This window comes from Melanotaenia boesemani, chromosome 14 (genome assembly GCF_017639745.1).
Source record: "Melanotaenia boesemani isolate fMelBoe1 chromosome 14, fMelBoe1.pri, whole genome shotgun sequence".
NCBI classification, from domain to species: domain Eukaryota; kingdom Metazoa; phylum Chordata; class Actinopteri; order Atheriniformes; family Melanotaeniidae; genus Melanotaenia; species Melanotaenia boesemani.
The window spans coordinates 28185912-28199630 of NC_055695.1; the positions used below are offsets into that span (position 1 = coordinate 28185912).

At 39.4% G+C, this 13719-nt stretch overlaps 1 protein-coding gene across 1 annotated transcript; it reads left to right on the top strand.

The window, feature by feature from the left end:
* Positions 1 to 2240: 2240 nt before the first annotated feature.
* Positions 2241 to 8968, top strand: LOC121653682 (sodium-dependent phosphate transport protein 2B-like). Its single transcript, XM_042007323.1, has 12 exons — positions 2241 to 2307; positions 2391 to 2522; positions 2613 to 2741; positions 2915 to 3058; positions 3216 to 3327; positions 3412 to 3607; positions 3687 to 3782; positions 3929 to 4040; positions 4481 to 4648; positions 4907 to 5023; positions 5107 to 5231; positions 8064 to 8968. The coding sequence occupies exons 1-12, from the start codon at positions 2262 to 2264 to the stop codon at positions 8598 to 8600; spliced, it is 1914 nt and encodes a 637-aa protein (XP_041863257.1). The 5' UTR covers positions 2241 to 2261; the 3' UTR covers positions 8601 to 8968.
* The last annotated feature ends 4751 nt before the right edge of the window (positions 8969 to 13719 follow it).

Sequence of the window (13719 nt, forward strand, 5' to 3'; positions counted from 1 at the left end):
AGCATAAAACTGAACAAAAGGTGCTTCTCAAAGTGACTGGTATGGTTCCTTATAAATAGTACTATTTTTTTTAGGTTATGAAAGACTCCTCCCTTGAATTTGAAAGCAAATGTAAAATGGGTCACCTTTCAGTTACACCCAAAATAAGCATAATTTAAAATATAAACTCAATAGCCTTTAGATAGCTGTTTAACAGTCATTTATAATGGTGTTTATACTTTTCCATCAGATTAAGATGCTAACAACTTATGAACATTTGCACACATGCTGCACATGCATATATACATGCATATTAAACCAACGTTGATCAATCTTATCTCTCTTGAGAATCATCCTTGAATTGTCACCAAAAGAAAAACTATGTCCTTAGAAGCAAAGATCTGTTGGCAAAATGTGATGATGAGTCCCGTCATCTGCACATCAGCATTTAGAAAGATCTCCGTCCACATCAAAGCACACAGATAAAGCATGGCCACCTTGTTGACAGTGTTTTCTTCCCACCTTGAGGCTTTGAGTTTTGTGGTGCTTGAGTGTTACTATATGTTGTAGTGTGCACCATGACAAAAGTCCCAGGTACCTCTTTATTACTAGTTGGTGGGTAACAGCACGTTTATGTGCAAACAAGTAAAAAAAAAGCATTAAAAATGTTAAAATGCATCAGGGACTCTAAAGACCCTCTGGATTTCTTTTTCAGAAAGTGTTTCATTAAAAAAATGAAAAAATCCATGTGAGGATTTAAAACCTACTATATGTTTGTCATCATCATCATCATTATCATCATTTACCTTTAGAAATCTAAATAAACTATCTTATTTTATTTAACTTAAATACATTCTGCAATAAATCTCTAAAAAAAAAAATTACCATAAACTCACTGAACCCTTTTTATATCAGTACACTATCAAATCTGCCTTGAAGGTTTTATTGCAGATTGGGAGTCTCAAACTATTATATTGATTGATCATTAACTTATATTCACACCATTCATTTCAGATATAAAATCATGTGTAGTTACAGCCCTATCACTTGTGTATCCCTGACTTTGAACACAGACTATTTCAGCTGCCAATAAACATGCATGATAGAGCTGTGGACCTGAGAGTGTGTGAGTAAAAGTGTGTGTGCACCAATGCACACACGACTCTGGGTGAAAATAATGCATGCAATAAGAACTATATACATTTTAATATTTATCTTAAAGTGAGATTTTTACAGTTTGGGTCACTGAAGCTTTTATGCAACACTTTTGGAGATAGACAGCAAGACAGAGATCGTTAGAGCCCAAATGATGAGAGAAACTGGAAAAATATTGTTTATTTCTCACATCTGTTCACTAAAACATGAAAAATTAAACATAAGTAATTAAAGATTTGTTTGTTACGGCACAAAATTATATTAAATGTAAACTTTTTGAACCAAACAAGTACAATAAATGGATGGTGTTGTTTCATTTACAACCACAAGGGGGCGGTTGGCCTGATTTTACAGTAGTTCCACCTATAGTTCAGAATAAATCCTGATTGTTAAACCCACTTAACATTTTTATGACTATTTAATGGTTTACTTATGAGCTTCAACCCAAGAAATTTGAAAGCTTATGTTGTAAAAAAAATAAAATAAAATAAAAAATAAATACAAGTCAGTTAAAATTAGATGAAGGAAAACTGAAGATGTGAGAAACTTTCCGTCTTTCCTCAATCATAGCTGTTTTTTTTTTTTTGTTTGTTTGTTTTTTTTGTTTTTTTTTTTTTGTTTTGGTTTTTTTTTGGTTTGTTTTGGGTTTTTTTTTTTTTTTTTTTTCAGTTTTATATAAATAACTCAACGAATGATTTCTTATCACCTTGATAAGAATGTCAGCGGGTACCGCGAGCAGATGCGCCGCACAGGTGCTGAAGCTTTGACCATGTAGGTGTGCAACCTTTGCACCGCATGCGGCGGGCGCTCGCTCGGCTCGCTCGGAGCGGTGCTATAAAAGCGGAGCTCAGCGAGGATGTGAGCGTCAGGTAGACCAGGTGAAGACTCCTGCTCTCAGCTCCGGATACACACACGCGCTCTTAGCTGCAGGTGCGTACTTTACTTGTCACTGTTTTCTTATAGAAAAACACGTGATTTTTTTTTTTTTTTTTTACACAGCTTCAGTATATTGAATAGCGTAATTTATCGCCTTTTAACAATAGCCTAAATACACGTTCAAGTGATGAAAGCTTAATAACTACAACATTTGTGTTTATAACTACGCTTTTGTAACTTTTTTAACAGCCATGGCTCCAAGACCACAAGAAGGGACAGATTCCTCCTCCTCTATGAGTACGTCCTTTTCCTGGTTCATTGTAAACCTTCTTGAGCAACATATTCAACTTATTTTCCTCAAACATTCCCTCCTGCCTTAGGTAACAAAGCTCGGGATAAAGAAGAAACCATGCCACCAGCTTGTTCCACCTTAGATCTGGTGTGTGAGGAGCCCCCTGAAGAAGATCCCTGGGATCTCCCAGACCTCAAATACACGGGGATCAAATGGTCAGGTGAGGCAGGTCTTAATAACTAGTCCTGCTCAGGGCTGACACCCTCACAAACGTTGACAGAGTGTTTGGTGTTTTTTGTTTTTCCTACAGAGTTGGATACAAAAGGAAAGATTATGAGAGTGCTGACTGCTATATTGAAGCTGGTTCTGCTTCTTGGACTTCTGTACATGTTTATCTGCTCATTGGATATTCTCAGCTCTGCTTTCCAACTAGTTGGAGGTAAAAAAAAAGAAAAAAGAAAAAAGAAAAAAGAAAGAAAGAAAATCAGAATTTACAGTCAGTGCTGTTAGTCATACCCATCTCATCTATTTCATTTGTTCTGTACCACGACCAGTGAAGAGCTCGTGTAATGCATCCGGAGTGCTGTGTTATTAACCTGAAGATGTTTTCAGGTAAAGCCGCCGGTGACATCTTCCAGGACAATGCTGTGTTGTCCAACCCTGTGGCTGGTCTTGTGATTGGAGTGTTAGTCACAGTGCTGGTTCAGAGCTCCAGCACCTCCTCCTCTATTGTTGTCAGCATGGTGTCCTCTGGCTGTAAGTAGACACATGACTTTACTGACTTTAGATAGTAAATACACACATAATGCAGCAAATCTGCACATTTGAGAAGCTGGAATCATCACTGCCTTTCAGTTGGTCGCTGCATCTTCAGGATATGACACAATGCCTTAAAGCTATGTTTGTTTTTCAGTGCTGGAGGTCAAGTCTGCAGTGCCGATCATCATGGGAGCCAACATCGGAACATCAGTCACCAATACTATCGTAGCTATGATGCAAGCAGGAGACCGAAATGAGTTTCGCAGGTAACCCAAAGCAAGTTATGATTAAAAAAAAGAATCAGAAAGGCTGATGCCATGTGTTCACAAGCAGGTTCCTGCACTTTTTAGGGCTTTTGCAGGAGCTACAGTGCATGATTTCTTCAACTGGCTGTCTGTGCTGATTCTTCTGCCCTTGGAAGTAGCCACTGGAGTTCTGTACAAACTCACCCACCTTCTGATCGAATCTTTCAACATCCAGAGCGGAGACAACGCTCCCGATCTGCTCAACGTCATCACAGACCCTCTTACAGACTCCATTATTGAGGTGATAATGACACCAACAAGATGATGCAGAATTAATGTTAAAGCAAAAAAATTTGTTTTAAATAAACCATTTCTCTAAGCTGGACAAATCCGTCATTACTGGCGTTGCGACTGGTGATCCAGCAGCAAGAAACAAGAGTCTGGTGAAGAGATGGTGCAAAACACTAACCAACACGGTAACAGTCTGATATTTTCCTCATATTGTGACCACAGTGACTCCGTTGTTAGATCATGCTTTATAAAAAGACAAGTCTTAGAATGATTATCATCTGCAGTTGCATTATTTTCTGGGGCTGATTCTTGTTTTTGTCGTCTCTCTCAGAGTATCGTGAATACTACTGTGACCGAATGCCCTGCAGGTGCTGTCTGCTGGGAGGAGGGAAACCAGACCATTACCCAGATTAACTCAACTGTGACCGAAAACCTAGAGAAATGTAAGCGTGCCTCCATTTGGAGAGAAAAGGGACACGCACACAGCAGTTACCTGTTGCATTAAAGCTCAGTTGAAATATGAGAGCTGTTCAGTTACAGCCACCTCCTTCATGCAGACCCTCTGATGTCAGGACAAAGCCTACCTTTGAGATGCTAAGTTTATACCCTCCCTTCTTCAGTCTACCTGTTCAATAGTTCCTTTCATGGTTTTTTCAGGCATCTTAGTGCCACATGACCATAAAATAGATTGCTTCTTCACTTTTCTGCCTCAGCACGATCAAATACCATCAGAAAGTTATAATCCCTTACATGCCAGCCACAGTTTGCTTCACATATACAGTAAATACACATTTCTCCTACAAAACCTAATTCTTACTGTTCATAGTTGTTACATAATTTAAGTCCAGAGTTGACGCTTCACCTCTTCAACTGTCCTTTGCAGGCAAACACATCTTTGCCAATGTTAACTTGCCAGACCTCGCCGTCGGCCTCATTCTCCTGGCTCTGTCTCTGCTCGTCCTCTGCACCTGCCTCATCCTCATTGTCAAGCTCCTCAACTCCATGCTGAAAGGACAGGTGGCTGTGGTCATCAAGAAGGTCATCAACACAGGTACAGAAATGAAAGAAATATGCTCTGACCGGCCTGTTTGATAGTCAGCACACCTGTTTTGGTGGTGATGCTTGATGAGCAGCACAGGTACAGCCCCCCCTGTTGCTTCTAGCCCACCTCCAGGTCCAGCAGTCCTGCTGTGTGATGCACAAAGCTCAGGCACAAGTCCTGTTTTTAACAGAAATCCTCTTTGCTTTGACTAAGTCATCATAAAGTGCTTACTTCATCATGTAACCTTGTTTTTCTGTTTTACTACAGACTTCCCGTTCCCCTTCAGCTGGGTGACCGGCTATATTGCTATTTTGGTGGGAGCAGGAATGACCTTTATTGTTCAGAGTAGTTCCGTCTTCACCTCAGCTATTACACCTCTTGTTGGTAAGTCACCATTAACACAATGATTACACTCTGTTAATATTTTAATTCACACCAGGACTTAAATCTTGTTCTTCTTTCAACAGGAATTGGTGTCATTAGTCTTGAGAGAGCTTATCCTCTGACACTGGGGTCAAACATCGGTACAACAACCACATCCATACTTGCTGCTATGGCCAGTCCTGGAGAAACCTTATCAAACTCTCTGCAGGTACGATGTTTTTTAAATGTCTTTTAATAAGCCTGTTTACAATCAGACATGTTGTGCAAGTTCATGCTTCTCATGAACTAGTTCAAAGTTCAGTTCTCACAAGTTAAAAAGGATAGTTTATGTTCATAGTTCACCAATTCAATTTTAACTAGTTCAAAGTTCAGCTCATTTAAAATGTTTTTTAGGTTGGAAGTGAGAATGAAAGACTGGACAGAAGAAAAAAAAAGAAATTCAAATGTGACTTGCAATGTAGTCAGTTATATTAGACCTTAAATTCTATCACACAATAAATATGTATGTGGAACAGATGTGTGGGAAAGGAAAAAAAAAACAACCTCTGTCAGGGCTATAGAAGTTCAGTTTTTGTTGAACAGTTATGTTTAGCTTTATCTCGTCTCTAAATTCAAAGCAAGAAAAAAATGCTGCAAAATGTAGAAATATTATAAGATACACTCTCATACGGGAAATAAGATGATTTAATTCCATGCTTCCATGAGGTTGACTATCTTTCAGCAGTCTCAAACCAGAATGGGAAATATATAGTTGGTTTAGTTTAGATTAGTTTATTATTTAGGACCCCAAATAGCTACAGCGTGGCTGCAGCTATTCTTCCTAGGGTCTGTTAACAAAACAGCTTCACAAAGAAGGCTCAAAATAGTAAAATTACAACAATGCCTACGTCTAATTGTGTTATGCATCGTATGAAGCTATCAGGCATGCTCAAAAATGGTATAATTGCTCTAAAAACGTAACATGCTGTACATCTTGCTGGATGGTGGTGTGATACCACAGGTTTGAACCCATTTTGACCCGATGTTATCAGACTTTTCAGTTTACATCAGCCATTAAAAAATAACACAGTTACATTTGTGTGACTTCCTTGCAATGCTTCTGTCCTTTGGACATGTGGTCATACATATTAAACACATACATACATACATACATATTATTGTTAAATTTTTAGTGTTGTACTAGTTGTGTATCTCAGCTAATTTTGGGGGTTTTAGGGATTTCCATTAGATTCCATCCACCCATCCATTTTCTTCCACTTATCTGGGGTCAGGTCATGGGGGCAGCAACCTAAGCATGAAAGCCCAGACTTCCCTCTCCGCAGCCACAATCACCAGTTCGTCTGGGAGATCCCGATGCAGTCCACCTAGCAGGATCCACAAGATCATGAAATCACAGGAGGAGTGGAGAATCACAAGATTCCAGTCCAGGGGAAGGGAGAGGGGAGCGATGCTGCAGAGGCGTGTCAACCAGGACAGCCCTACAGTATCCAGAGCCTTAAGGAACTCCAGACAGACCTCATCCATCCCTGGGGCCCTGCCACTGAGGAGCTTTTTAACCACCTCAGCAACCTCAGCCCCAGAGACAGGAGTTCCTCTTATCCTGCCGATACCCATCAGCGGCCTTCAGAGTGCAACAGGCCAAAAAGGCACAATAGGACTCCTTCTTTAGCATGACGGCATCCCTCACTGCTGGTGTCCACCAACAAGATCTGGGATTTCTGCCACGACAGGCACCGATGACCTTACGCCCACAGCTCCAGCTGGCTGCCTCAACAATACAGGCATGGAACACAGCCCACTCAGACTCTATGTCCCCTGCCTCACCTAGGACATGGTTGAAGCTCTGCCGGAGATGGGAGTTGAAACTCATTCTGACAAGGGACTCCGCCAGACGTTCCCAGCAGACCCTCACAACATGTTTGGGTCTGCCAAGCCTGACTGGCATCCTCTCCTGTCTTCTAAACCAACTCACCACCATGTGGTGATCAGTTTAAAGCTCTGCCCCTCTCCTCACCCGAGTGTCCAAGACATGCAGCTGCAAGAGTGATGATAACACTACATCTAGACTAGAGTGTCCTGGTGCCAAGTGCACATGTAGACACTCTTATGCCCAAACATGGTGTTTGTTATGGACAATCCATGACAAGCGTATAAGTCCAATACAAAACACCAGTCGGATTCAGATCAGGGGGTCTGTTCCTCCCAGTCACGCCCCTTCAGGTCTCAATGTCATTGCCCATGTGAGTATTGAAGTCCCCCAGCAGAACGATGGAGTCCCTCCTTCCCCGCCAGGGAGGTGATGTTCTATGTCCTTAGAGCTAGCTTGTGCAGCCAAGGATCAGATCGCCAGGGTCCCACCTTTGGCCCCTATGGCCCCTGACCCCTATGGACCCTCCTGCAGGTGGTGAGCCCACAGAAGGGGGGGCCCATGTCCCCCTTTCAAGCTGAGCTCAATCGGGCCCCATGGGCAAAGGCCCAGTCACTGAGCACTCACCTCCATGCCCTACTTCCAAGCCTGGCTCCCCAGAGTGGCCCCAGTGTCTGGGCAAGGGAAACCTGGATCGACCGTTTTTACTCATCATAGCGGTCTATTGAGCTGCACTTTGTCTGGTGCCTCCCCAATAGATAATACAGGGGCATGTAGACCCTACAACATAGCTCCTAGGATGGTCAGGACGCCCAAACTCCTCCACGGTAAGACAGCGGCTCAGGGGGGAACCATTAGATTATGTACAGATATTCAGTCATCAGAGGAGGCATCATATTAAACTTTTAAGAGTACATTTATGCTAGGAACACAATCAAAATCAAATGGTTGACAGACAGTAACCCTGTTGCTTATGCATTTAAATACCTGCATAACAGATGAAATATGATGTTAACTGCTGATTTGATTGTAACACAACAATGGTGAATGTAATACACCAGCAAATCCAAATATCCAGGCTCAGGGAGCTCTCACAAAATGCTTTACACTGTATGTTTAGTTATTTTATTCATATTCATGTGAATGTGACCTTTTTTTATGTTTTTTCTTTAGATTGCACTTTGCCACTTCTTCTTTAACATCATGGGCATCTTGCTGTGGTATCCGATCCCAATCACGCGAGTACCAATCAGATTGGCCAGAGGGCTGGGGAACCGAACAGCCAAGTACCGCTGGTTTGCTGCTCTCTACCTCATCCTGTGCTTCTTGGTTTTCCCTCTGAGTGTATTCGGCCTGTCAATGGCTGGCTGGCAGGTCCTGGTTGGCGTGGGTGTACCCATTATTGTCTTGCTTATATTTGTGATCATTGTCAATGTGATGCAGTCTCGATGCCCCCGTTACCTCCCCAAAGCTCTACGCAACTGGGACTTTTTGCCCCGGCCCCTGCACTCCATGGCACCATGGGATGCCGCGTTGACCCGGGCCCTGGGCTTCTGCGGCAAACACTGTTGCTGCTGCTGTAGATGCAGCAACTGCTGCAGAAAAGATGAAGAGGATGGAAAGATCTCGAGGAGCAACAGGAAGAGCCTGGAGATGTACGATAACCCAGCCATGTGTAAAGATGAAGATGTTAACGCGACACATCTTTAACATTTTTTAGATACATTTGTGTTCATAAGCAAAACATAATGCAATAATGTATATTTTATACACTTGTGATTGTTCACAGCTTCTCAGGTTGTGGAATGTTATTGATTATCCAATGTATGAACCATCATGCTGGAGAGTATGAACTTGAGTGTTGCACATATTCTCACGAGCCGCTGGAGATGTGATCTGTACTTAATATTGTACAGACTCTGCTATGACTTTTTTCTTGGGTATCTGCAAATATGTCAACATTTTTTTATATTTGATGCAATGTGTGGAAAGCACTTTGGGTTTTATTGTCATCCCAATTTCAAATGTTTAATGTAGCGTTGCAAAAGTATGTTATTTACATAAATTATCCCTCAGTATTTAAGACTATAAAATATCTGTAAATAAAAAATTACTATTTTTAAATGTCTGTTTTTCATTTGATTCAGATGCTGAGCTAGTACCCACTAGAACTTTTTTATTAAAGTTATAGTTCAGATAAAGCTGTTCGTGTCTTTTAAATGAGGGATGGGAAGATTAACATAAATGTGTTCATTTAAAATATCTCCTTGTAAGTGAGCACATCCATATCTGATGTGCCTGTGAAAAGCTGGTTTGTGTGACAGTAGATCTGTGGTGTTAGTGTTGCTATATGTTGTAGTTTGCACCATGACAAATTCCCAGGCATCTCTTTGTTACTATAGTTGGGGAGTAATAGCACATCTATGTGCAAACAAATAAAAAACACTATAAGGGTTAAAAATAATAATAATAATAATAATAATAATAAATAAAGTTAGCATTATATTGGCTATGTTTGCCATTGCCATGTCAACAAAGGGATCAAAGGGGAGATGGGTGCATACTGTATTTGTAATATTAAACCAAGGAGAATCTGATGCCGTAAGCCTAAAACCCCAGTTTTTCAGTCCATGTTAAAATGTTACGTTGAAGATCCGTAAAATATTTGCAAAAAATTTTGATTTCATCAACTAAAAACTGTGTTTGCACCTGAACAATTGGTACAAACACCCTGAAAAATGTAGTTATAGAAATCCTAGCATGCCTTGTACTTGACATGTACAAGCCAAATTTGTCTAAAATAGTTGTAAACTATCCTGTTTGTACTGGAAACCTCTGACCTGAATAGACCAGTCACTTGTTCCTCCCACTCCTCCAACTCATGCTTCACCACCCACGGGCCACACCTGAACACAGCCCTTTTATGTATTTATGAGGTCAACTGGACCTAAAGTTCAGGAATGTCAGACATTAAACATGTAGTTTGTAGTTCTCTGTATTAATTACTCATTATTAAAATTATTTCATGCACTGTAAAATGTAACACTGCTTTTAAAAGAATATATCTAATGAATTTAACTTAATTTTAGTTAGTAATACTAATCTTATATGTTATATGAACTTTGGAGGGCATGATGTTGAAAAAATGATGGTACTTGAGTCAGTGTAATTAAGATAAGTATATGAGGAACTGTGACGGTGGAGGAGCAGGATTTTCCACATTGCACTTCATATCACTGATTCACAAATCAGTGATAATACACTGAATCAAACTTTGCATTTTTACTTTTACTTTGGCAAGTATTTTTTTGTTTTTATGTTTTTCTTCTTTGGTTTATCAGTGATTCAACTCACACAAAAAGGTTTAAATTGATTTAAGAAAGATGTAAAAGAAATCTAAAATAAACTGTCATGTCCTTTTTCCAATCACCCAAGCTTAAAAGTATCAATTTATCTCTTGTTTAGTTTTCTTTTATCTCTGGTTTTGTATTAATTAGGAACAACAAACGTTAAAAAAAGGAAAATCTCCTGGTGTGAGGAAACCAGTTCTTAGACACACAGATGGGAAAACATTTTATGGTCTCTTTACTGGCATCATATCAGCAATAATCCATCTCTCACCATAGTTTCAGTGTACATGTTCTAGATATAAAATACAGTTTACCTGTCAGACTGTTGATTGATGATGAAAAAAGAGGATTTTTAATTAATGTTGGTATTGTCATGTGACTGCTCTCCAGTTTGTCTACTGGTCATTTCAGTGTTTAAAACCAGTAATCCAGGCAGCTGCTGCACTGACACAAAGACGTCTGTGGTCTGACTTCAGTTTTAGCAGAAACCCGCCCACAGCCGCCCACTGCTGCGAAGCAGCAAGCAAGAATGATTTTAAGTACGATTACTTTCAGTAAGGTGGACTTGAAATCACTGTGTTCAAAATAAAACCAACATTTTGTGAAGCGTCTCTTAATTTTTGCGAAAGTTATCAAATTAAGTTTCTTCCATAAACCACATGAACTCAGTAAAATCAAAGTGATCAAATTTGAAGTTTGAAAAACTAAAACCATTTTAGTTACTCAATCTCACTCATATGAACAAAAACTTAGTCTTGTGGCAACGTGTTTGCATATATTTATGCCGAATAGATTTTATAGTGTGTTGCAGTGGGTGATGTAAGTTGCTATATGCTACATGACCTATTTAATGGATCATTAGCAGAAACAATTCTGGTTACTATTCTGCACATTATAACACTGGAGAAATTAAAGGATGTCAGCATTAATGAGAATTTATTCACAATATTGTTAAATACTGTTAAATAATTGTATCTGTTTGAGGCAACAATAAGGGCTGACTGTTCTGTGACGGATATTTGAGGGTCTACTGGCAGCAGAGTAATAAACACAGTAACAGTCCATGAGTCCAGCTTAGACTCTGGAGTTCAGCAAAAGTGTGAGGCATTTTTATCTCTAGTCCTTATTTCTACTTGAACCACAAGCACGTAAGAGGTATTTGCAGGATGTTGGTGAATGTAGCATGAAAAAAATCGAAAATGATAAAATGCTGTAAACAACAAAGTTATCTGTTTTGGAACTGATAAAACATAAAAAGTCAAGCTCACAGTGAGGTGAAATGATACACTAGATACTTAATTCAGGTTTTTCTGTTTGTTTTGTTTTTAAGAAGCATGTCAAACTATTCTACATTACATTACATCAACTTTTCGGATTTTGTTCCGGCCTGAAATGCAAAATTATTTCACACATACTGATTAAAAGTTAACGGTTAGATGTGTCCACACTTTGACTGGTACTCTATATATTAAAATATTAATTGAAGTTTACGAAGAACAATGGCAACAAAAGACTGGAAAAATAATTGGCACAAATCAAAAACACCTGAAGGAGTCGTTGACAACAAATTAATTAGCAGCAGGTAGAAACATGATTGGGCATAAAAGAAGCATTTCAGAGAGGTAGAGCTTCTCAGATTTTAAACAAATTGTGGGGGAAAAAAAAAAAACAGTCCACCCTGAAATCCACAAATGCAGGTAAAACTCTATCGTGAAAAAACATAAAACCATAAATGAACACGATCCAGAAATGCCGCCATCTTTTTTTGGACCAAAACTGTCTGAGACAAAATGGGAAACTGTTCATCGGTCAGATTGATGAACGAGTTAAATTCTTTCTGGAAAGCATGGACACTGTGTCCTGCAGACAAAAGAAGAGAGAGACAGCTGAAAAGCCTGCATCTCTGATGGTATTCGCTCTAATTCAGACCCTATTTATATTTAACCCTGTTAAAAGTGTAGCTGCAAACTGTTTTTCTTGTGTTATCTGAACACGTTTGAGCACTAGCTTATGGCAGAATTATCTCTTTACTAGTTAGTTGTTATCGACTTGAACTTGATGACTAAGCGTGAGTGCACCTTTACTCACCTTTACTCACCTTTTGGTTGTAAATGTAGCATATGAGTTTCAGCATGTGGATTTAGTGGATTTCTTTGCAACATGGCTGATGAAGAGAACTGTTACAAACATGGAGTACATGGAAATAAAGCACTGCTCTTGTTTTGCAGCCCAATGACTTGTGGGCAAAACTGGATGAAGAAATAGCAGCAGGAGTTGGAAGCAGAGAAAGTGGAAATAAATAGAACATAATGGAAGGATAAAACAAGCTTAAAAACCTGTATAGCTTACACTTTCTTTTCTCAAATAAATTAAAGAAAACAACCACTTTCATATAAAATATATGATAGTGTGTTGCCTTTTGCCCTTAGTAAAATAAAAAAAATTCATCAGATATTATTTAACTTGTTTCTAATTACACACTGAATGCTTCTTAAATAATATATTGTCTTTTTTTGCAAATTAGGACCACAATGGGACACACTCCACCAGTGATTAATGGTGCCACTATGTGCATACTGGTGGACAATAAAACAGGTACATGATCTTAAATTAAATTCAAAATACTTTTATTAATCCCAGAGGGAAATTGCAATAAATAAACTGATATTAATAAATAAATAAACTCTCAAATCATTACAATAAAGAAACTCTTAGTATCCAAAGAGGTGCAATAAACATGAGGAGGATGCTGTGCTTTGTTGTCTTCTGTTCAGACCCAAAGGAATCATTATCATTATTCTATACACACACTGAAATGTCTGAGGTGACATCCACATCAGCAGCAGTCTTGCAGAAAGCAGAGCTGATCTGGTTATTGCTGATAGGACTGATGGTTTTACAGCAGAAGGCAGGTTGGAGTAATTACAGGCTGCCAACGGGTGAAGGTCCACAGCAGTCGGGCGACAAGTGAGCACACACAGGGACACAATCAGTTTCCATTGTCAAGAGTTTTGCCGCTGGAATGTAAAATGTGTATTTGTGTTTCGTGTGGCCTCTGCTCAGGGTCATTTTATGCAGGTATTTCACCACGATCCAGAGACGGAGCGCAGGTGGCGGTTGCTGCAACAACGTGATGAAAAGGGCCACTTCATACTCATCCTGCAGGGAAATGTCAGTGCAAGTATAAAAATATGGGATTTTGTTTATGTTCTTTTTTTTATCTTTAAGCTTAATTTCATTCAATTTTTTTTTTTTGAAAGCCCAAATGAGATTAGGTCACCTGCCTCAGGTAGGGGCAGATCAGGGGCTGTTTTAATACCCTCAGTTCCTCAAATAAGAAGCAAACTAGAGCTAAGATACTCATTAAAAGAAAAACAGCAGGACTGCTTCTTCTAAGTTTAAAACACATACTGCAAATGAGAAAATGCTGAATATCAACCAGAGTATATAATGACGGTAAAATTAATTTAACGAACTTC